We start from the raw sequence: 26406 nt of genomic DNA on the forward strand, positions 1-26406 counted from the left end.
GCGGATATCAATAAATAGAAAAACCAATACAATTGATAATTCTTGTTATATATATATTAATCCTTAAATTGAGATCATTTTCTCATATTCTAACAGGAACATGACAATTTTTAATAATATTTCAATAACCACTAACTCATAACACACGCAAACATATTAGGAGAAATACCCTTTATTACAAAAATATTTGTAATTCATACTAGAGGAAAATTATAAGCCGATATATGAAAAATTCATATATAACATTAAAAACCTGGCATATTCTTATTTATACTTTACACTTTTGTATCTATTTTGCATTCGATCCACCAAATATCCTTTCTATGTATATACGATTCAAAAATCGTCTAGCAATGAGCGTTAGAATTTTTCGAAATTCCGTATTTCATATGACGGTGATGAGAATTTTTACGGTCCAACGTAATTGTCTTCGCTTACCGTGACAGACGATGAAAAAGCGCGTGCAATGCAAATCAAGCGTTTTTCCCGACAAACGTTCACGGTGCAATTATTTCGCATGGTCGGTTATTTCTTTGTAACGTTGCTGGGTCTTTCGCCACAACGCCTGCTTCTTTTCCGTCGTAGAATCTAGCTCGATTGTAGGAAATTCGCTGGTTGCGCCGAGACCGGTTTTGCTCGGATTATTCGTCAAAGGTACCTGCAAGCAAAGAACGTAAATGAATACGAGATAAGCAGATAATTGTTCCCACATAATGTTTCATACGCTGTTTTACATAAATGCGTTTTTACTTTTTTCTTCTTCCTTATCCTATCGTTTAATTATAGTAAGCGGACGTTACGGTTGGATACTATAGATTATTTACGTAGTTTGACTGTAGTTGCTGGCTATTTTTTTAATATTAAGGATACAAGGACAGCCTCTATGTAATGCAAAATATCACCACGTTCGTTGAATTTCCGTCTACGATATATGTATCATAAAACGTTTAGGAAGAAAGTAAAGTTTAATCAAACTATAAAGGTCGATTCTACTACTTATTTAAGCACCAAACACAACTGACTATTTACTTAATTGTATATTGTTTGCTATACTTTATTCGCGCCATCTCTATAGTATAAATATAAAGAAGAAACGAGATCGAAGAACGGAGAAACGAAAGATTATTCGGCGACGGGTGTTATCGAGGGAAGGGTTATTTTAAGTTTCGAGTCGCAACCACTGGGCAGAATACCCTCTCTTGACGCGTATTTAGGGCAAGTGGCCTCCCCCGTCTGGCTTGTAAATGAGGCCCTATCTAGCTTCGTCGACACTTGACTTACTTGGTTGAAAGGAAAAGAGACGAAAATGAAAGAATGGAAAGAGCGTAGAAAGAAAATACGACGAAAGGATTTCAGCACGAAAACAAAGTCCGATCTGGCTGAAGATAAAAATATCTAAGAAAAGTGCCTCATAGCCGGAGACGAATGAAATGATAATAAAATTGAAAAATAAGACCAGAGAAAGACGATAAAAGTATCAGAGGAAAATTTGTCAGTTTGAGATACAATATAAACAAGAGAGATAAAGATAAATTTGCTATATATACACTTTCATTAGAAGGAGCATCTTTTGTCTTTCCAGTCGGGACAAACATTTTCGTACATTTTTCTGAGAAATAAAAATTTATTTGCTCACGGTAGTCACTAGCTCTTTTAAAATCCCAATAAAATGCTTCAAATTATTAATTGAGAATATACATAGATAAAATTTTAGATAGAAAGTGGAACATGTTAAATTTCTTACGGTGGTTCAGAATGGTTGGTATTCGAAATGAAAACTGATCTGATGAATATAATAAGAATTTTTGTATAATTGTATTGAATTTATGATTTCTATTTATACAGCGACTATATAAGTGAATCAAGGAGTAATAATTAAAAATCGCTAAAGGGAAAGTTTAGAACGATGGGAATTGAATTTATCGTATTAAATCTTAACCACTAGAAATTACAAGGAATCTCGGAGTCGTTTCACAGAAAGTCAAGCGCCTCGGAAAATCTCAAGATCCATTTCATAAAGTTTCTTTGCCTACTCGCTGTAACTTAAAAGAACCTCGTTTATAAGTTTGAAGCAGCTGCAAAATGCAATACAGACGAATGGTTTTTAGGCTTTAACAGAGTCGAGTGTTCTTACTTTCGCCTACGTGGAATTCACCAAGTCGCAGAAATAGCTCATTAAAGAAACGGTAAACTAAGAAATGGTGAAATATAATAATTAACACGGCTTTGATAAATACTCAGTCGCTGTATTGATTTTTACGATTTTCTTACCACAAAAATACCGTTTTAATTGCTGATCAATTTTTTTAAAGCATACGTTGAATTAATTTCCAATCGGTGTAAAATCAAGCTTACGTAAACGTGATACATAAGAAAAAACTTGTAACCAACTCTTCAAAATCATTAATTATAACATTAATTAATTGATTAAACTTTCCAAGAAAACAATGCGCCATTCAGATTCTCAAACTGTAGTTCACCGATCATCAAGGAAGAGTATCAAAGGGGTTGCAAGGTGTTCCCTGTGAGTCGTTGTAATTATTTTTAGTTACGATTATCTTTATAGACAATTTTACCACCAAGATTTTTAACAGTTACTTATTTACTACTCTACTAATAGATGTAACATCGATCTTATATAAAAGGGGATGGGATTCCTGAATCCTCGCTCTATTGAAGCTATTTATACAGAAAAGTTTCTAGAAAAATTTAATTCGCACGATCTATCTTTTCCAAACTATTAAAAATGTCATATCCTTGCAATACTTTAACCAACATTTAACACCAAGAATTTCTATTATGGAAATTTTCTGCTTGTACCATTCTCGCTATCGTGTCTCGTACTCGATTCCTCGAAGGAAGCAAGAAAAGGACGAAGATGGTAGTAGAAATTCGCGAAAAGGAGGTATACAGGGAGGATCGTCGGAGGAAAGACGAGAACGGATCATGATCGAGCGACAGACGCGTTATCGTGCGCGTAAAATGAGCGCTCGTTACTCGATTGACGAGCTCGCGAGACGTTCAGGAGCAAAACGGCTCGACTCGAGTTTCGCTTTCTCGCTCGACGATGATGGCGATGATGCATCCGTCTGGCCTGTCTAGACCACTTATATATATTATAACTGGCGCTCGCTCGTCCGTTCTCTCCTCTCGCTGCTCGCAAAAGACGAACACCACGACGATCTTTCCTCTTTCGTCTCCATCTCTTTTCATCCCTCCTCCGTCATAGCCAATGGAACCATCGCGAATATATATTTTACCTGATTTATGTCACGAAGATGATTAATCTCCCCGGCCCGAAATGTTATCTCGGAACGGAATTAGTTTTTCTGTTGGCTCATCGTTGAGTCATCGCCTGGTGAATTTTGAACGGTTACCTAACCTTTATGTAACGCCGCGTCGCGTGCCTTTTATTACTCCCGATAGACGAGTCCACCTGCTATAATCTTGCACCATTAGTTTCCGTTCTTTTACTCACTTTCAAGATCGGCCGAATTTTTATGTAATTTAGGTAATTTATTTGCTAATTTCTTGCAACTTGGTAAGATCGTAGAAACTAGGCGAATGAAGAAATAACGATGATAAGAATATTAAGTAAATCAATGATATTTTCTTTTATAATTACGATGTTAGAAGGCAAAATTCGTTGATACAACCTGATTGAAAAAAATTCTGAATAATATGTTAACGCAACGTTGACTCTGAATGAATTAATGAAGCATTTGCTTTTGTAGCGGACAGGTACGACGAGATTTAATTAGCGATAATTAAGCCGCAACTGGACCGAGGATAATTATTCATACTACCTATTAAAAGTACACCTATCTATAGAATTTTTACATATGGATAATTTAAACATTTTCATAGAATTTTAATCAATCTCGTATGTGTAACTCCTTAGAGTTATACATATTTTAGAAAATGTGTCAATATAAAACGTTCAAAATAAGAGGAGAGTAGTTACTATGTATTTTACTATGTATGTTATATATACATTTTACTATGTATGTTATAAGTAAATCCTTAAAACACTTTTATTTTTCTCTATTTATTATGAAACTTGAACATGCAAAATCTAACTACGATATATTACAGAAATAGCGTTAACAAAAGTATCGCATTATCTTTCTGTCTTATTAAATATTTTTATTACGATTAAGTATCTCACTATCTTTTCTTCCTAAAAAGAAACTAGAACTTTTAATGTTATTAATTCCTTACTGATCTCGTTGTAAGATGACAAGATGAGACACGAGCAATCTTCTCGATTCGATCTTTTAAAGAAGAGACAGTATAATACGTGGACCATCGATCGTTCAAGTCTAAACTTATCACAGCTGCTCACGATGAACAGATGGTCGAGACAATGATACCCGGATTACTTATTAAAAATGGATTAAAAATGTCTGTTGGACGATGGAACAGCGCGACCGTTTTCTTATGTACGATGCAGACAGACATAAATCGATGGCTGAACGGAGAAGCGGCTCGTAATATAAGCTATAGACAGCCAAGTGAACCGAACAATGTTCGATCATTGAATTATTTCCATCGAGTCCGATCGATCGTTGCTCTAATGTCGCGACCCAGATATCATACTTACTTTATGAGAAAACTCTTTGTTTTATCTGTGTGAATCATTGCTTTAGCCAGGTCCTGACGACACCAGCCGTGAGATTCGAAATAATTCAACCAATTCCAATCGAATAATAATTAAATATTAATTAGAAACGTATATTTTAACTACTTTAAATTTTCTACGGATTTCATGATTTTAAATCTTTATATTGCGTAATTGATTTCTGTAACTATTCTTGAGATGCTTCAATTTTTGTAGGAAAAAGAAACTTTTTAATCTGTAACTTTTTTAAATTCTAAATTTTTTATAATTTTTTATGTTACAATTACTATAATTCGTTTCGATAATTCGTTAGTAACTCTGTTCAAATATACGCAACGGAAAGATGATCTTATCCGAGGCTTCAGCGTTAGCTATGGAAATATATATATAATAGTAGTCTGTTCCAAAAAGAGCTGTAAAGTAGACAATAAAGCATGGAACTCCTGGCAACGAAACGCGAAAACTGATGCGCGGAGACAAAGCGGGAACTAAAAGGGTGGAAAATAGGGAAATAGGCCAAGCTGGCTAGATGAATGACACAGGCGAGCGGAGGCAATGTACCGTGATTTCCTATTAGACGATGCAAACTCGTCGCCGCGTCGATGATGTTCACGCCTGTTACCCATTTTTCCTACCCACGCGTTTTCCTTCCGCAATCTTATTCAATTCCTATTCTATTACAGATAACAGCTTCTATTACGATATCTAGCACTGATAAAGCGTTTAAAAATGCTCTCTCAAATCCACAGTATACCGACGTACGAAATGATCGTAACATTTAATAAATGTCGATTATCGTACGAAAAGACGAAAGACGACAGACAGTTAGAAATTATTAATTACATTTCCATATCTATTTTATATTCTACACAAAATTTCGTGCTTTAAAAAAAAGAATAAATCCTTTCTGCGATCTCTCAAGCATGGCATTTCACCGATACGATCCAAATGCTCGAAAGTAAATTTCATTCCCGAGCGTGTAAATTCGATCGCGCAAGATCGCGCCGATGACCAGGGCTGTTTCCGCTGGTTTCCGTGTCGGTGAGGAAGTCAGGCCACCAGCGCAGCGGTGCAATACACGACCGGCGCCGACGATTTCCAACGAGAGAAAGGAGACATCTCGGCCGGAATCGACGCAGCGTGGTGCATATGCACCTTTGAACTTCCAGGCCACCCGGTTCGGGACGAGGAGGAAGCAAAATTGCGAGGCTAGAGCCACAGACAGAGAGAGAGGGGGAGGGGGAGAGAGAGAGAGAAAGAGAGAAAGAGCCAGACACCGACAACAGTCGGTCGTTCGTTCATTCGTTGCCAGTTGGGAGAGGCATCCACAGATAAAACGGTGCCGCTAGTACAATAACATATTGAGAATTCGCGGGTTCGCCGGCAGTAGGTGGTAGGGTGCCAGACGGTCTGTGCCAGTTCGAAAGTTTGTCCCGGTTTGCCCGTCTGGCATGCCGGGAAGCGAGACGCGGACGCACGTGCACCAAGCACCTTGACAGGTTGAATATGGGCTCTCCGGAGCGCGGAGACAGCATATTGGGTTCGAAACTTTGCTCGTTTACAACGTCGCCACTATGTCTGCCAGAGGCGTCGACGATGGAATTGGTGGTGGTGGAGGCGACGCTCTGTGTTACCTGTAGAAATAAATGTCGCGACTCGCGCTCTCTCTCTATCTCTTCGCGCTTTTCCTTCGGTGGCTTTCAAAGGATGTCGCTTTTCTTTCTCTACTACAAAGTCTATTTCTCTGACACGCAGCTGTCGAAGCAAAGATTGAATGAACGACGTGCCAGCGCGATTCGATTTAAAGAACGATGCTGTGATTACGTCGTTCTTTTCGGAAATTGCTTTGGGAAAATAGATGGTAAAAAGATGAAGATGGTCGAAAGTTATTTGGGGAATAGTAATTTGAAGAATCATTTTGTGTCTTTTGTCGAGTCTCTTGGAGTTTCGGGTATTTCATTTCTAATTGCTGAGCCATAAGCAGATTATGAATGTATGTGCATTTAACCCATTAAACACCAATATCATATCAATATGCATATTACAAAAATTTGCAATACGAAGTTGTATAATTGGTACAGGCTTAAAATGTTTAATAAGTAAAGAGCAATTACTTCGAATTATTTTCATATTAGCAAAGATTTAAACAACTGTGTACTTAGTCCGTTAGTAAAACAGTTTTACAGGAGAAAAATAAAGATAGATAATAACGAATAATTCACATCAAAATAAAAACACGTAAATACCACAATAGAGCTTCTACGACTAAATTGTTATATTTTTTATCGTTATTACCAAAACATCGCTTTACCAAAATTATTTTCTGTAGAATAATTCGAAGAGGAGCGCTCTGCCTACAAAAGAAATAAGAAAACATTCTCCTCCTCTCTAGTAGATCAAATTAAAAGCAACGGTGATCGTGAAGCGTGCACTGAAATAACTTAAAGCAGCAAGAGCGGAAGCCCTGTACTCGGAAAATGTGGGCCAATTACTTTCGGTCAACGTTTCCCCTGGTAAATACTCGAAAGCAAGTCCAAAATGAAACTCCAGGAACTCTACGAATCCTCCACTCTTGGAGGAACGTTCTTGCGCAGCCATCGGAGCCAACGATCTCTTAGTCGCTGAGCCGCGGCATGTTTGCACAGAATTAATTAGTGTTTGGTCGTCTATAGACTCTGGACTTGCTAGACTAAACTAGATAAACTAAGGCGCAGGTACCTTCATCCTCGTCACCATCACCGCTTCCCGTCGCGCTTCTACCTCTATGTATACGTGTGAATTTACGTAAAACATACACCGATGCACGCCTCTGAATCAAGACTCATTTAAATGATGAAATTATTCTACAATTCTTTTGCGATAAACGATAATCCAGTTACAATTTTAAACGATTGTAATTTGTTTTATAAATTCGCAATGGAACTCTAAACTGCCTTATCCTTCTAGATTTCTAATCGTTAATTAACTACGATTACCTAAATTGATTAGATTATTATACGGTAACCTAAATTAACTAATATAATTTTATACGCGTTACATTAGTTAAAATATCCAATATTATTACACAGATGAATAAAATGTTTCATTACAATACGAATACCAAAGTAAAAATGTTAGGAATGTGATATAGTATGATTTTGTAAAATATTTGAACAAAATTATTTAATTTAATCCATCTTACGGATCGCTTTATACGATTTAAGCTAGCAATTCTTATACTACATAAGTTTAACACAGAGGGATATACATAAAAAAATGTTAAACTAGACAATTAATGTCATAGAACAAACGACCAGACCGGAGCTTTCGTTCGTGAAACGAGGCAACAGATCGTTGCCAGTCGCTTGTTCATTCATATGTCTCGTTCGCAGAATGCATACACATGCATGTGCATCCGTCCTAGACAAGCATATAGACAAATGGGCAGACGTAGTCTTACATGCGGCATTCAGACGCTTGTATACATACACTTTGACGGCTTTATGGAGAGCAGACAGACACAGAGATGCCGCACATCCTGACCAAACTCGACACGATGTTACTGCAATGTCCTGTCTTATTACCTTTTTATTCTCTTTCCTTCCGTCTCTCCTTCGTATTCCTCATTACTCTTCCTTTTTTCTTGTTCACTCTACATCCGTTATCTATTCTGTTACGTTGCACTTTTTGCTTATTTTTTTGTTACCTATTTTACTTCTTCCTTCTATTATATTATGAAGATAGAACAAGGTAAAAAAGGTGCAGAGGTATTCAATATAAAAGAAACTTTTTAATGGAATACTATCAATTATATTTAGTTCAGAAAAATGATTTTTAGTTAATCTTAATAAGCTATTGTCGGTCTAAAATATTTATAAAAAGACTGAAGTATTTCTGCTTTATCATTTCTTGCGAATACGAAATTAAATATACAGGTACGTATATTTGGAATTTTTTAATGATTGTTAGTAGTTCATAAATATATTTGTACCTTATATTTGCTTTATTCTTGCCTTTCTTCGATTTTTATGATAGCAGACTTATAATTCAGACGACAATGAGTCTAGTTTAATTCGTACCAGTTACGCAGTAGATTCAGACGACAGTGGTCAGCCAATTTTCTACTATTGCGTTTCCTTCTTTATTTATGTCTTCCTCTTCGTTCTCATAGAATTTCATTCATGAATTATGAAACTACCTATTATCTCCAATACATCTTCTAACACCACTATATCTAAAATATAATTGTTTCCCTTCTTCTTTATTCTACTTACAGTAGTTACAAAAGGTACTTATACACACCCTTGCTTCTCAATGAAGCGTCTTTTTGTATTTTCAGTGTTTTCATTAACTCGACATTTCATAGTATCGAATTTTGAGGATCATATGAAAGAACTATTAAATAACACAAAATTTACTTAATTAACTACTACATAAATGCAATAATAAACACAATGGTATACAAATACTTCTTGTGACCATCGAACATCATTTCTCAACTTAAATTCCTAAAATTCCTGATAACTGAATTTAAATTCCTCAATTGCAATAATATAATCAATAACAATTAACAGTACAACAAAATTTGTGTCAGATTACAAGACACAGAAGTGGAAAAACATCCCTTCGCTTCTTTTCTCCCTCGATCTGAACATTCAATCACATCTTTATTCTGTCCAGCCCAATTCCCTTTATCTCTTCACCTTATATCAGTTCACCCCCGTTCCACCCTATGTTCTTTTTCTTTTTTTCTTTCAGCCACTCTTCGACTACTTTATCAATCAATTCCAGGCTCGTTTAATGCGTACACGTCGATGAATCGTCGAGGCGACGTACAGACAGGCGAGCAGACGTAGTCTTACATGCGGTCCGCTTGCACATGCACGCTTTGGCGGCTTTATGGAGAGCAGACACAGAGGAGAGGCCGCACGTCCTGACCGCGCGCGCGAGCATGGTCGCGCGATAATCCTGTGATGGATGTCCCTAGGTAGTCGGTAAGCCCTGCCAGCCAAGCTGCTCGCCACGTCGGTGTGTTTACCCAGACGGAAGCCGTCTGGCGGCGATAGGAGGACCGACCTATCGCGTGCGGTGTGTGCGGGCGATACGTCGCTTCTACTTCGACTACCACTAGGATATGCACCTCCGACGAGACGGCGTTTCAACAACGTATCTAGCCAGCGAATAATCGCGGCGGCGGCAGACCTCGCACCGAGAGCGGGGGCAGCTCCTTTTTTTCCGATCCTCCGATCTGATTGATCGCGACGATCACCCGCGCGATGGAAAGCACCGACGGGTACACGTCGTTTAACGTCACCCCTTCTGGGAGGTGGATACGTTGACGGCAAGCTAATTTGTGGAGATGTTCTTCGGCGAAGAAAACAGATGCATGATGGGTATTGGGCATGGTGTAGTTCAGGTTGCTTGTTGATATAAAAGATACGAGATAACAGTAATATCGGGAAATCCGTCGTTTAACTTGTGTGGTCTATTGGAGAATGTACACGACATTTGAATCTATGTGAATTTATTTTTGATAGGATGGAAGTTGTAAGTATATATAAGAAGATATGAATGAGTAGTAGTTAAATTATTTATAATAGCAATGGTTTTATTTAATAAGAATTTGATATAGTATGTAATAAATAATATAAGTTGATATAATAAGATATAATTTCTAACTTTAGATGTTACCATCCATTATCGAATATCCCTAAAGGTTATGACATTTGTTATTTCAGTGTTTTTGCTTGAAAATAGAATCATCTGTGCATTTCATATAGCTACGGAAGCTCGTTAAACCTATTGCATGTTGCATGTGCAGTGGAAGCTCATATCCGCGATGTAATGGGACCACGTCTGATCCGGATGAACGGAAATCCGGATAAACCGCGCATTTCCCATCTACTAATTTGTACCCACTACAAATACCATTTCAAATATATTTCTTACTCATTCACCAAATGAAAAAAAAAAAAAAAGAAAAAAAGAAAAACGAAAGGAGAAACAATCTACCACCAATAAGGCTTAATCCTCCGATTAATCTATCGAATACAGCCTCAACGTTTAGTTGACACACTGCGGGAAAGAAAGTGAAGAGCGCGAATTAAATAACATTCTGTTTAGTGGCCAATCGAGCCTCGGTCAAAGCGCTTAAACGGCCGCTAATAAAACGCACTCTTTAATTGCTTTCAGCAAACGTCGCAACGTTTAATCATTTAACCAATTATTTCATCAAAAGGAGCCAAAGGGACTTCCGATCGTGCGCAATAATTATGTTCTTTCTGGGCTGTCTGGTTGCGTCCCGTTCCACGGGATTCGCCGAGAACGGTCGGTTTGCGCTCGTCGATACGAGTCAGAGCCGGCTGCTGCTGGTTGTAATTAATAGATCTCTCGTTGTACATATTTGTATGTCGGGCCTGGTCGATTGTTCGGACAATGTACGCCTGTGTGTCGGCGGCATGGACGCACACCTCGTCTAGACCGATCGACCGCTTCTGGCTGCCGGATTCCTAGCCTGGCTAACGTTACGGACAGCCGACATACGGACGTATTACCGTCGCGTATACACGTATACACGTAGACACGTGGATGTACACACAGTTGGACAGACTGTTAAACTGACGACGTGGTTATGCGCGCACGTGTGCGGCCCTCCTGTGTGCACAGCATTATGCGCTCGCGTCCGGTTCCTCCTGGCTGAGCTCCGGTTAATTTCGTTCCGTCTCTACGTGTCTCCCTGGGGTATCGTGCTCCATGGCCGGATCCGTTCTCGGACTCTGCCACGGTCAACTCGCCTATTACTCGCTTTTTACCGCCACATTTTTCGCTAATCTCCGGCAGCTCACGGTTTTTATCCTGACTGCATACTACTCCTCGAACTACTCGACTTCTTCCTTCACGAATCGTTATCCAATGGATTCTTACCAAAGAATCGTTTCAAACAATTTTTGATCGACTTTGATTAATCATTCTGTTATTTAGATAGATTAGATTCTATAGTTTGATCCTTGGTATATAATGTATGTTTGTATTATATAGTGTAAGTAGAATGAACTTTAATTGGTATCGTTGGCTCGTAGATGATACACAAATTCGAGTTAAATCGCTCAATTTTATAATATTCTACTTTAATTTATATATCTATATCTCATATAATAGAAACTGTGAATTTTATTTATCACCAGACCTATGACATAACTATTTGCTTAAAATTTTTATTATTTCATGATCTATCAAAATATTTGTATATAATTATACATAATTATGAGAAAATATTTAATAAAAATATTGAAATTTAGTCTATCTGTGGCGGAAACATTATCAATGTTTTATTCTTGCTACGTTAGGTTACTTTCGTTCTGCAACGGAAATACGTTGAACTACACGGCATAATCCATTCACAGAACGTAATGAATGTTTCATTCGACAGTATCGTTCCAGTACTCCGATTAAAATATTTGCAACGTGAGAATATTGCATTATAACGCGATACGATCCCCTTCATTTCACAAGCACTTAGGGCTGCATTGCGTTCACGTAGCGAGCACAGATTCGATGCACGTCTAGATGGAAAACTCCTTTCTGATATCTGCTGTGAATTCAAATAAGTACAATAACCAGGAAATGTTTAAGTTATACGAATCATACGCGAAATAGTTAAATTGAGCTATAAATCTTCTAGTATATTTAATTCTCGATTGAAAAGTTTCTATATAGTTAAAAACAGTCGAAAATATAATACAGGACCGGTCATAAATATTAGGACGGTTACTGGTTACCTGTCCAATATACAGAATATACAGTCGGATATACATAGTAAATTTATTAGTAACACGATGTTAAGCAAACAACTCCATTTTTATTAAGAAATACTCGAATAAACATATTCCATGCAACATCATCGAACTAATCAGACAACCACGATCTACTTAATTTCAGAATTCTAACTGAACAGCGCTCAGAATGCCACTAGAATCCTGGCGGAAAGCCGAAAGCGTAAAAAGTATAAGACCATGAAAAATCACGAAAGCGAGAACAAAACAAAAGCTAATAAAACGTCGGACCATTTGCGCGGACTCGCGAGCAATCGAATATGCGGGTATCTGTCAGAGGCAATGGGGAAAAGAGATTCTGTCGAGTAAACAGGCAATCTGTGGCGCTATGGCTGCAACGTGCGGACACCGATGGCTGGCCAATCTGACGGTGCACCCGCATGCCAAGCGGTGCACCTATCTCCGCAACGGCGCGTTACGTGCAAGCGCGTTTACGCTCGGGAGCGTGTGTAACGACACCTGCACAATCTCTGATCCTGTCGTGCGTACGAGTCGTCTCTGCCTGCCTCTATCTACCCGGGTTTCTTATCTTTCTCACGCTTCTCTCTTCTCTTGCTATCGCTATTCTCCGTATGTACTTACGTTCTCTGGTCCGTTCATGCACCATCATCCGCAGAAAGTTTTTCTCTCTCATTTTCGCTCTTCCTTCATCGCCTACTGTCTCAGAGGTACACACACAGAGAAGTAAAAAGAGAAACAAAAGCCGAGAAAAAGAAAAGAAGAGAGGTGAAGGGGTAGAGAAGAGAGAAAAAACGACAGAGAGAGAGGGATAGAGAGAGAAGGAAGGAGAAAGTAAGCGGCGCGATAATCTGGTACCCATGGTTAGTCAGCAGATCGCCGTCTAGACGGCAGCGGCGTTTGTGTTGGATTTATTTGTGACAGTGGGTTCCCACCTGTTGCCTCCCGCGCCCCTTACGAAACGCACCGCTACAACTTCTCTCTTTGCCCTTTTTCCTTTCTCCTCCCTTTTTATCTTCCTCCTTGTCGTCCTCGCCACCACCTCTTTCTCTTAGTCTCCCAGCATCTGTCTGTCTCTTTGCCCATTCGCTCTATCTCCCTCTTTCTTCCAGTTCCGTTCCGTTCTCCCAATCCGTTAGCGTACCATAAATCCTATGCGTTCTCCATTCACTCTATAGTCAGTCCTTCCTAGCATTCCCTCTTCGCGTTACAAAACAACGCGCGCAAAGAAGGACAGACCCTCTCCCTTCCTCCATTCCTCCTCCTCGCTCCTCTGTTGCCCTGCCGCCCACGTTGAACTGACACACGGTGAAACACGCATTCATGCTGTCCCCGGAGAATTAGCCCGTATTGCCAGAGAGAGAGAGAGAGAGAGAGAGAGAGAGAGAGAGAGAGAGAGAGAGAAATGGAGGGAGGGAGGTAGATCGTGCAACTGCCGAGGGGAAGACTCGCCCCAAGGAGATTAAGGAATGCTTCGTCAGTGACTTTGAAAATTTCGACGTCTGACTGACGCACGTCGGAAGCGGGATTTAATTTAGAGAGGAGGAACCGATCTGGCTCCTGCTGCTCTCCAATGGCTATACGATGGAGCCACGTGGACCGAACTATGATAGTCTGACGAGATCCTTCTTACGAGGTAGGATTCACAGAAATGCAAACGATGTTTTAACCTGGGTAGGTTAGACAGATTTTTGTATGAAACCAGACTTACCCCTATATTGTATGTAGGAAGCAGTCGATATTCTACATGTTGAAATAAATAATTGATTTTCCGAATATGTCAAGCTTGAACATCATTCTTCGGTAGCAGAAATTAACAATGATTAATAAAGAAGTTCATAAAGCAACCACGACTACAGAATCCACATCAAGCTTCCATGTCATGGCTATAATTATCACGAAACGCCTTACGCCTTTTCTATGTACGATGAAATATGAATCTATAACTTCGGTCTTGCTAGAGTGGTCATTCAATCAACACTAGTTTAGCGGAAGATTGATTTTGATGATGTCATACCTTGGTATATGCATAAATTAGTACGCAATGAGTGTGCGGATAAAAAATCCCATCGGCTCACGCGTATTCAGGCGTATGCAAGTAGGCTCGCATGCCAAGGATACTTTATGTTTGAGAGAAGTGTTCAGGCACAGGTTAAATGTGTCTACCGTAATCAAATTTCATAAAACTAAATTCAATTTCATAGATATTTGTCCTTTGTCATCCTCTCATTTCTCATTTTTACATATGAAATATATAGTGATGTGTAAAAACTGTTGGCTAAATAAATTTTTCATTTTATATTTTAAAAGTGATATTTTAAAGAATTTTAACTTATATTTAATATAAATATAAGTACCGTTTTATAACGATCTTATACTCAATACTAAAAAATTCTAAAATTTTTTTGGATATCACTTTCGAGATACAAAGTAAACAGTTCATCTGGTCGGAGACTTTTGCACATCACTGTAGTTATAATCTATCAAGACTCGAATAATCGATTCTTTCTTCATTGATAAAATTCTCAAGGTAATTGGCCAACATTCTATGTTTACCGATTTTATCTTCTTTGATATTAATTCAATTCGAAGTGTGCATGATGTTTACTAGATGAGATCTTGCAATTAAAAGGAGTAGAAGTTTTTTAGTGTAAGCACTTTGCACTTTAATATTTATTCGTTGTTGCTTTCAAACTGATATACTAGATACATAGATAAGTCGATAATTAAGATATAAATTGTATATGAATACTAATGAGCAACTAACAAGTCGTAATAGTATTTCTTTTCCTCGATTATTTATTTATATTTTCAGCGTTATGTTAGAGAAACCGTGAGAATATAACTTTGTAACTTTTTAATTTTAGTATTCGTTTAGTATAATTAAAACAATATAATACAAATTTTACCGGACTAATCGAAGAAATCAGAAATAGAATTCTATTAAACTAATACACAGTTGTATTTATATTTATTTACCACAAGTTTCATAGATTTGTCCTGCATAAATAATAATATGCATGTAATAAACCGATATGAAAAAGTAAACACAGATATTTTAGCATCAAATTTAATTAGTGCTTCTAAGAAACTCACATTACCGAGAGGAATATTATGGAAACTTGTACGATAATGTTATTTAATTTACATGTTTCATTTACCGCGATCACGATAGACATCGGCAATTTTCTGTCTCAATGTAAATCAAATACCAATAAATTGTATAAAAATTCCTTTTAAAGTAGCTCTAAATGACCACTTATAAACAAATATCACGACAGTGTGTATATAACGATCGTAAAATGTTGCTTTTTGATTTAAATTTATAATCACGACAAATCTCGCATAAAGCCAGCGATAGCTAAATAATAGGCTCGGTTAATACTTAATGTTAACGATCCGAAATAAATAAAACCAGTTTATATAAAGAATGCAGTAGATATATGGCGCGGTACACGCCCAGGAACAGCATATATAAAAGGGCGCAATTATGAACCCGTTAAAAGTGGTACCGAAGTAACTTTATAGGCACAAGTATATAGAATTAAAGTTAAGGAAGAGCGTTAAAAATTTTGTCCTGTAATTTTCATAATTTACAGAGTGGACACAGATCGACGAATAAATTTCACTAAGTGACTGGCGTTGGGTCTTTCGTTCGTCCTTTCTCGTATACCATTCCCTCGAGATGCCTACATTTCGAGACAAGATTATAAAACTGTTCCCTTTTTTCACCTTTTCACCTTTCGCTAATAATCATCGATTCAGTGTCTTTCTCGTAGGTCAAATTTCGAAGAAATTCTAACAAGCAAAAGTCGATTCCAAAGTTACGCCCTATTTTATGTATTTTTACATATTATGTGCATTTTTCAATTTTATCAATACGACTTTAATTTATTTCTACAGTTTTAACTAGGATATCAATTTATCTCATAGAACTATATGTATATAATATACTCGTTTCTCTACAGTTATTCAACCCTTCGTTTCAATATATATTAACGTCCACTTAGCCTAAGAAAACTCTTTCCAGTGCACATATTACTCCAAAGCAGGCGTTGTAAAAAGAGTAAAATAACATCCTATCGTAAAGAGATTAGAAAAGCCGTCAAAAAAAGTGGCGAATGGAAAATCGCATTAGCGGAACACAATGAGAATTTATCACCGTTGATCTTTGCCATAACCGGTAATATAACATAATGCCACGGCTGAACTCTTAATCTATGGTGGCTGATGTATTAATTGCTCACGATTGTGACTTATAATCGCGCGGAAGGCTCCACGGCCGCTTTATCCGGCACATCAGGCTATCACGCTCTGAGGGTTTATTAGCCGGTGTAATGAAAGTGTCCGAATGCGTGAACGAAAATTTCCAGTGAGTGAACGAGCGTGAAGAGGACGAGGGGATACCCTTTCCAAAGAAGTTGCGGGTAGAGAGCCCTTAAGGATCGTTCGAGCATGGAGATGCGAATCCACCGGTACCGTGGAAGCAAGCTGGTCGATCAGAACCGGCAAAAATCGGCATATCTGCATAAACCGGCATGGCAATGAACGAAGATCGTAGATAAAGATTGCACATTTTTTCGCATAACTTTGTATCGTTCAGCCGTGACCGACGAAGCTGTATCGACGACGACGACGACGACGTCACAAAAGAGAAGCCATTGTATTATATGGACATGGATACTTGGACACGCAGATATTTACTTGAATGGACATGGATCGATGAACGATATGATAAACGCGCAAAAACATGGAGCATAAAACGATTTGCAAATCGTTAAAAGGCACCTCGTGAGTAATTGATAAACAGATTGATTTATAGGTATTGGAATATAGATTGTACTGTAGAACGTAAATAGACTAAAAGTATCATTCGAAGATAGGATCAAAATCGCATTGCCACTCTAAAACATAAAGACCGTACAACCCGATTTAAAAAAAATTAGTCAAAACATTGACTGAAAAAGTCCTTCTAAAATACTGCCCCGAACGCCAGAATTCCTGTAACCTTCTCCGGTACGTCATGCAAGCATTAAAATCAAAGCCCTACGGATAAAGAAAGTTGCGGGTTGGAAGAGGCAAACGCTGGATGTAGCCGGGAGGAAGGGTTTTTTTCTCAGTTTTCGACGATGATCTCCCAACGTTGTCCCGAATTCCAAAGACAATGGGTTCCCTCCGGGGCAACCGAGGGAGGTCGAGAGCTGATCCTCTCCGTATCCTTGCACTCTCCTGCCTCTTTGCATTACATAATATCGAAACGACCTTGCGTTCCGTCGTACCACCTGCGGCAGGACTGCACACGTACACTTGGTGTACAACTTCCGCTCAGAACCCTCTCTCTCTCCTTCTCTCTTCTCTTCTCTTTCTCCCTCTATCTCGGCCTCTCTTCCTCCCTTCTACTCCTTTTTCCTGGCCCGACCTTTACGTCTTCGTTCAACGCACGAACTTCGTGCATTCTGCCCCGTGTGCCTTTTTCTTCTCTTACCACTATTTTTACTTTCGCCAGAAGAAAAAGGGACCGGTGGATGAATAGAAGGCGCGCACAAGGCAGCGAAACGAGCAGGAGGAGGACGCCAGCAACAGGTTTTGGCGGACAAACAGGAGACCGGGAGAGTCGCGAGTCAAGACCTACGATTCACTTTTATCCGGTTCTCCTTTTTTCTCCTCGCTGCTGGATCTGGCGCGAATCAAAACACTCTCGATTCGGACGCGCCGTCAATTATCCCGGGAAAAGACGAAAGTTGAAAGCGAATCGGAGAAACGTGAGATGAAGGGGATGAACGAGAAGATATTCGAGGCTCTCAAAAGTCAAATTCTCCTTTTATATATTTCTCAATTTCGTTGCCCAAATACGCAATTAACGTTGAATTTCTAAAAATCAAACGACTTGCTCCCATGAATTTATCTATTGGAAATAATGTCAAAGTATCCATATTCGGAGTGGTATCGATCTCTAAGAAAGATACTTTGAATAAAATGCATGATTTTTCCAAACATCCTCAGGAATGGAATTCGGAATTCCATTGGAATTAATATATTGGCAACCTCGCTACTTGTCAGACAGGTTGTGTACATTTCCTTTGAATTATAAAAAGACAAAAATCTATGAATTTTCAGTCAGGAAACGTAATTAATCAATGACACGTATTATTGCACCATCGTCGTAAGATCTGAATCTTTGGATCACGTTTAGAAAGTTGCTTTCGACATGGCAGGTCAAAATTAGTTGCGACTAAGGGTGATTTTCGTACGAAACCCACGAATATCACCAAATCAATTTATTTTATCGAGATTTGTACTGCAATTATTCATGTACGAAAGTACAAGATATAAGAAACACTGACACAGGAGAAATATCGATGGATATCAAACTATGTTGCTTTTTGCTAGTTAAGCGTATTTGAAAAATTAAGATGATAAATGATATAACTGACAAAATAATAAAAACCAATTCCTTGATGCACAGTCTCGATACAAAACTTTTTTAATTTCAAACGCGCGTGCAATATTATGCTTCTCAAAGAGAAATCGTAGAAAGCTCTTCCAATGAAAGATTTTATGGAAGCACCACGAGCCTCATTCCTTTGCGAGACTACGTTGGATTATTTATTACGTCATTAATCAATCAGGTTTTTCCTCACTGGTACTGTAAAGGGCGAGGAAATGCAATATGGAAATGAATGTAAATCGTAAAAGGCACTACCGTGGATATTCACGCTGTAACCGTGAAATGGCTCGCAACAGCCGGTATACGCGAAAGTCCATAAAATGAAATTGTTGCAGTTTCCGGATGCACTTTAAGGCTGCCTCATATAGAAGCGAATTGTAACACGTTACATCTATTGCGTTTCAGTTGCAATTGTTTAACGATCGACGTTACAAGTCGGTTCAACTTTACAATCCCAATACGTTGTATAATACGGTCCCAATAAATTGGAAGCTTATATTGCATTATTTATAAGCGACACGGTATAATCCAAATGAAGAAAATTAAATGTTTGAAACAACAATCTAATAATATTTTAAATTTCGATTGTTAATACGATCTATTATAACAAAGTCCCATCTTTTTTTGGACATACAAAATCTAGATAATACGACGAAAATGGACCTTAAGTAATCTTAAATGAACTTAAATACACCTCTCAAATATTCTATATATATCTGCATTAAAAATTTCCTTAATTTCAATAACCTGCAACGTATAAATATCAAAGTTTCAAAAGAACACGTTACTTCATACAACTGAAGACATTTGTAAAGTAAGCAGAATAAAAACCGAGTCCTCTATTCTAATTCTTAACTCCACGTTACCGAAGCAACAGCCTTCTACGTCAAAGCAGCACGCTAATAAAACTTGCATTGACCTGTTATCTCAAGTGTCTCTTGTTAGGGATCGACTCTTTTACGCGAGCCAATAATAAAAAGTAAGTACTCGCCTTACCTTGCGCGAGTAAAGGCACTCAAATAAACGAACCTACCGAGATTTCATTCGGTCAGATAGGACACGCATCCACCTACACCTGTTAAAGGCACTTTCATAGCGCGGGACAATTTTATACTTTATCGCATGCTCGTGGTTTACTGTCAATCGCTATTCGAGAACTTTACAATGTCTGGTTTACGAACTTTCGGAGCGAACACGCGGATTCACCCTCCAAGAGCTAACCGTCTCTCTCTTCCTTCTCCTACCTTTTCACCCCTTTCTACGACCGTGAACGTGTTTCCAGTTTACGATGTAGGTCATATAGGTTCGACAAAGAGAACCTGCAGAAATAGGTACGCAACGTAAAAACGGGGATAGTCGATATAAAATTGTAACAACTGATTGCGATGTAAAGCGGCTAGACGAAGAGAACGAACGCGGTATTACGTAGTTGTGAATTTGATTTCAATTTTATTTGGAATTTCGTCTCATCGTTAAATAAGATGTATACTTGTCAGTATAATCTGTGAGATATAATATTGATATTTTCTTATAGTGACACATAAATGCGTAATATAATATAATTTATGCAAATTTATATCTTTATGAGCATAACTAAACAAGTGAAACCTGTGTTTATGAATAGTCAATGTACTGTATAGCAATTAACATAGTTTTATTAATAGATGCATAATTTTAAACGAAAAATGTTTAACAAGGAAACAACTTATTAAGTGCGTTTTTAAATGTGCAACGAAATACATATGCGCAAATAAATCACGCGATCTCATGCCCAAGATAGATCATAATAATCTTCGCGAAATTATAAAGCCATAAATCATATTTCTCCCTTAAAATCACGCGATCTTAACGTATCTTTAATTGCTTGAAAGCTAGTTATACGTATACAATTAAATCGCGTAATATATGTACGCTCGAAACTGTACCATTTCCCTTTGAAACAAAATTACAATAACTCGAAGAGAAGAAGAAGAAATTTCCGTAGTATCTCGAATCGACTTACTTTTATCACAAATTTCCATAAAACACGTACATTTACCATCCGTAAAATTGCTTCCTGCATTATACAAGGACAGAAACAACTGATACATGAAAATATATTAATTATTTCATACTCATTAAAGACTCGTAGAAAGAAGCACCGACTCTTCTCTCGGTCTCTACATAAGGCATGGTATGCATCGTGGATCGTGCAACAATAGCAAAAGTCAAACGGTGTTTTACGAGCAAAAAACACAGTGTAGAAGAGGAATCGTCGTCCATGGAGGAACGAGGATTGCAACGAGAGGGAAGACCATCACACGGATAAATTTACTGGAGGTTGTCGGACATCAAGGAGGATAAAGGTGTACAAGCAAATTTAGCAGACACGCGTCAAGGTACACAGAGACGAGAGAAAACAACGGTCTCCATCTCCCTCGGTTTCCTTTCTCCCTTAATCCACCCCTGTGGAGGAACGCGCTATGTGCCTTTCCTCGTCCCCTCTCCTTAAGCTCAGAGCGTGCAATAGAGCATACGATGCGTCTAGACAAAATAATGATTTGGATTTCAATACATTTGCATTCATTACCCGGGGACACCTCTTCTGTCGCTCCCTCTCGCTCTCTGTTGCTCCCGTTTTCGTCTCTGCCCCTCGCGACGATCCCCTCTACTATTCCGTTTCATGTCTCGCAGAGTTACGCTCGTTATCATATGAATGCTCTGCTCGTACCGTCGGCGCTCGTTTCGTCGCCGTCGAAACGCGATGCGGCCGGACGAGTAAGCAGCACCACCAGCAGCCAGAACCTGCTTGCTGTCTGGCTTTTGCACACGCTATCTTCCATGTCTGTATTACACGTATATACGATGCACGTGTATTGGTATCGTACGGTGTATCGGACGGGTCAGTCAGGGGGTGGTGATGGTAATGGTGACGATGGTGTGGAAGCAGTAGAGCAACAGAAAAGACTCGCAGGGGGTGAGCAACAGTAACGGAAGCCCACAGTTTTTAGCGTGTCACGTCGCGTCGCTTCGCCTGAAAAAGGCGAACGAGGCCGGATTGCGAATTGCAGCGACACGACCCCGTTCGGTTAATGAATGGCTAAGCGGCCGACGTTTCTATGCACCTTTTGCACTGGACACACGTGCTACACCACGTTTGGCTTGATGCTACAGGCCGACAGAAAGGTGAAATGAGAAACGTATCGCAATTGCCGATTGACGTCATTGGCATCGCGACGGCGCTAATACGCGCGCTGAGAACGACATTCTCTGTCGACGTTTACATACCGTTGGCATCTGGCGTCTGGAAAGCCGTTTCTGAGAGCTATGAAGACGAGACATTTGACGCGGACACTTTAGAACATACTGCAAGAGAGATGTCAGTCTTCGGATTGACGCCACTCTGTTTTTAAAGGAGAATTTTGGAAATTTTGAATTGCTCGAGTCGAGAAGCAACTGTCATGTTGTATTAGAAATATGCTTGCAATCTATTTGATTTTGTATAATATGATTTAAATTTGTAGGGTGCACAAAGAGGGAAAAATCCAAGAAAATAGCGAAAATTGACGTACTCTGTCTTATTTAGATGTTGCGATCTTGTCTAAATATTCCAACTTTGACTTATCGTTAGATATTGATCTTTAGAGAATGTGGAGAATATATTGTATAGTTTGCGATAGAAGGATGAACTCAATTTACTTCGAAATTAATTGTTACGAAAAGTTTGTCGAAGCTGAATTTTTCGATTGTAATTGTAAAATAGTAATTAACTAATTACTAATCTATTAACTAATTATTAATCTAATTAACTAATCTATTATTTTCTCACATGTGAATAATTAAGTAGAATTGTACCATAATAATTATACCTTTACTTGCGAAAAAAGATAACTATTTTATTGTAAAGTATACAATTATTTTCAATGTAATATTTAGGATATACTTAAAAAGAAATGATTAAACTTATGAATGCTTTTTCTTTTCTTACTGCAAACGAATCAAATTCTGTTATATTTAAACGATTAAATATCTTAAAATTACGTATCCCATTAAAAGAAATGAATTTTTTTTACATTGGGACAAAATTCTTTTCGTTAATGTATAACATAATAAAGCGACAAAATATTTGAAACATTTAAAATAGTCATAAATTCTTATTTTATGAATTACATTAACGTTTTGATACGGAACATAACTATTCGTGTATTATTCGTTTAACATAAGTTACATATATATTAATTCCAACAAAATCCAATATAAAATGACATAATAATACATAGGTATTATTAAAATCCCTATTATCTTTCATGATGCTATAATTTATATGTTTATAAATGTAAGTATTATCATTTAAAATATTGGTACATTTATACTGTATAATATATCATTGTAAAAAAATCACATGTTAGAATAAATACAAAATTTGTAAGGAAGAAACTTACCGGTTCAGTTGGTCCATCTCTTTCCTTCCCTAAGGATTGTCCCTCAGACCAGCCCATCTTTGATAACAGTTTAAATCCCCTGTTGTCTTTTGCTATAGATCTGTAAATAAAATACATAACAAATACGTAATAAATGAAATGTATGTAAATGAAAATACTGCATGAGAAGATTCACAAAATAAACAAGAAGTAATAAAAATCTGGAATTAGAAAGAAATGAAAAAATAAAATAAAACACTGATAACATGTTTGAAATATATTTGAATTACTTAACTGCAATTGTTTTAAAGCATAATATAACAAATAAATTACTTACATATCCATTGAACTTTGTTGTGTTTTAGCATGATGATTCAAAGAACCGATGCACTGTCTTCGATTTTGCGCTCTGTCTTGGTACCCCAATGCTAATTGACTAGCACTTGCGACATTATCTTTTTCTACGCCAAACTTATGCTTCAGCCGTCTCAATTCTTGTTTGTGTTGGTCTTTTTTAGAAGCTTTGTTCTCTTCTGCGTTAATGCTTTGCTGAACGAGTCCTGGCTCACAGTGGCCACATGTTTCATTTCCATTATGAATGTGACACAACAATTTCGTAGTACTAACTTGTATAATCGAACCATGTGAAACTTCATGAGGTTCAGATTCTTGCTTAGCCACAGACAATCTTTTACCATTCAAGAACGTGCCATTTCTTGATCCTAAATCAATGACTTCGTATATTTTTTTATCTTCATTATATAAAATGCGGGCATGATGCTGAAACATCGAAGTTTTTTACTTAATATCTTATACAAATAATATTTTATACGTAAAGAAACTGTTGTTGTTAACTTCAAAATCTTTTTAACTTACTTTACTTATATTTATATCTGGTATTACTACAGAATGATCACCTTCACGACCAATTGAACCACCAGTATATGCAACAAAAAAGAGACTCCCAATTTTTAATTTTGATAAATTGGTTTCCTTAACTATGATTCTCATGCATGGGGGATAGATTTTCGCTAAATCTGAAATAAAAAATCAAATCGTTGCAACGAAAAGTTAATGAATGTACTTCCATTTGTAAAATATTCCAAGTATTATTTGCAAACGTAAATCTATTCTATTAATTATATTGTAATTGCAATTAATTATATAACTGAAATGTAACTAATAGAAATTATATATGTAATCAAAAAAAGAAAATTAAAATCCATGAATCATTAGTTAATAAAATTTGTTTATTTTTGTGCAAAATAATTAAAAATAAACCTTGATCTTCCTCATGGTCACTGTCACTACTAGTACATAATTCTGGAGTAATGTCATTAGAATTGCTGTCACTATCATTGCTTGAACATTCACCCTCCTCAAGTTCATCTTCCGACTGTTCTTCTCTTTCCGCAAGTTTGCGTTTTTTCCCCTCATCCTACAAGAGAGACATGTGTGCATATTAAGAGCATAGGATAATTACCTAGTGCTTGACGCCTGTATTTTTCAATTGATATGTTTGAAAGGCCATTTATTAATTCATGTATGTCATCTGAAACCTGGAATAAAAAATGCTTGTATATGATCGATTTTCTTTAGAAATGTGGTACGTAACAATAATAATTTAAACTCCAACCTTGGTTGTCTTTCTAATTTTTTGCTCCTTCTTGCTTTTCACATGTGCAGCTGCTTCATTCACAGTTACTTGTGCTTGACTATGGAATTGATATGTTCCACTAGTTTCATCATAATAGTAATATGTACCTGTATTACCATCATAATATAAACCCTGTTTCTAAAACAGTTTTTTTTTTTATAACATATAAGGATTATCAATGAAAATTTAATATTGTTATTGCATACATACTTACTGCATCATAATAATATCCACTGTTGTAATCATAATATAAACCAGAAGTTTCTTCATAGACAAAACCAGTTTGCAACAAAGCAGACTCAGCTACTTCTTTAACTTGTTGTATAATACTAGTTGATGTTTTATCGTTATTAACATTCCAATCCTGACATGATTCTTTTTCATATTCTAATGGATTCGTTTGTGTTCCATAGTCAATTAAGGTTTTCTTTTCCATTAATTTTTTACTTTTCTATGAGCAGATAAAAGTATAAAATAAGACATAAGAAATAACAGAAAAACTATATTTAAGAAACGTAGTTCTCACATGTTCACTGAGTTTATTTCGTAATTTGGCAATCTTTTTGTTTTGTTTTTTAATGTGATCACGCATTCTTTGAATAAATCTTAAAATATGGGGAAAATTATGTAGTTCTTCTTGGAAATCCGCTTCAAAATCTGATTTTATTTCTCCTTCATCACTTTCACTAGATATGTTATTTTCTATCATTCTGTTTGCTTTATATGCTGAAACCAATAAAATAGAATTTATTATTTGAATTTTAAATTTCTATTAAATTAAAGAAATGTTTAATAGTAGTTTAAAACATAATGTAAAATAACAACAATTTTTGATAAAACATATGAATAATAAACTCTACAAAAAATTTGAATTTTGATGTTCTTCAACAACTTATAAACAAACACGCTAGACTTGATATATAACCTCTAATCCAGATAATGTCAAGAATCAAATTCACAAATGAAACAGAACAAAGATCTTGTACTTCGATTGTATAGACAAAGATAAGAATAGTACATATAACATTATAACAATATAAATAATATTTATATAATATTATTTATAACTTATAACTTATAACTTATAAATTATAAATTATAAATTCATACAATAAATTTATACGACATGTATATACAATATTATAATACAATATTTCTATTTCACATTTTCGTTTTACATTTACGCGCAAATTACTATATATCTTATTCTTTAATTTCAATTAAAGCATAATACCTACATATTCTATGTATCTATAAACAAACTTATAATTCGTAGTGCTAATTTAGTTATGTCAGCAGAGATCAATTCATAGTTTTACTTGTACATTTAAAATACTGTAATACTTTACCTTTCGCGCCTTTTTAAAATATGTATCCCTTTTCTTATGAAAACAAACGTAAGAAACTTTTCCAGAGAAAGTATATTAACTTTAGATTATATATCTAACATAAATAAATGAATAAGTTCCTAGTGTGATTATTCTGCCATCTGGAAACAGCTGTTTGTTAAC

General features: G+C 36.9%; 1 protein-coding gene across 4 annotated transcripts; it reads right to left on the reverse strand.

Annotated features, from left to right (window-relative positions):
• LOC139992046 (angiogenic factor with G patch and FHA domains 1) lies at positions 1-26385 on the reverse strand. 4 transcript variants are annotated; one of them, XM_072012550.1, is made up of 9 exons: positions 26245-26385; positions 25422-25621; positions 25110-25346; positions 24875-25033; positions 24722-24797; positions 24115-24275; positions 23576-24018; positions 23260-23359; positions 1-658 (listed from the first exon to the last, which is right to left on the reverse strand). In XM_072012550.1, exons 2-9 carry the CDS (start codon positions 25602-25604, stop codon positions 509-511), a joined length of 1509 nt encoding a protein of 502 aa, XP_071868651.1. In that variant the 5' UTR covers positions 25605-25621; positions 26245-26385; the 3' UTR covers positions 1-508. The 4 variants fall into 4 exon arrangements, with proteins under 4 accessions (XP_071868651.1, XP_071868648.1, XP_071868650.1 ...); XM_072012547.1 differs by lacking the exon at positions 24722-24797 and adding an exon at positions 24520-24676 and having other exon boundaries at positions 26245-26384; XM_072012549.1 differs by lacking the exons at positions 24722-24797; positions 26245-26385 and adding exons at positions 24520-24676; positions 26134-26244.
• Between the last annotated feature and the right edge of the window lie 21 nt (positions 26386-26406).

Source organism: Bombus fervidus, chromosome 11 (assembly GCF_041682495.2).
Source record: "Bombus fervidus isolate BK054 chromosome 11, iyBomFerv1, whole genome shotgun sequence".
Taxonomy (NCBI): Eukaryota; Metazoa; Arthropoda; class Insecta; order Hymenoptera; family Apidae; genus Bombus; species Bombus fervidus.

Excerpts from the sequence above, each read along its gene's own strand:
- LOC139992046 (XM_072012547.1), bottom strand. The coding sequence starts at position 25,604 with ATGATAGAAAATAACATATCTAGTGAAAGTGATGAAGGAGAAATAAAA. Across the intron at positions 24,276-24,519 it reads TGACCATGAGGAAGATCAAG|ATTTAGCGAAAATCTATCCC; the intron begins GTTTATTTTTAA and ends TTTTTATTTCAG. Across the intron at positions 23,360-23,575 it reads CAACAAAGTTCAATGGATAT|ATCTATAGCAAAAGACAACA; the intron begins GTAAGTAATTTA and ends TTTTATTTACAG.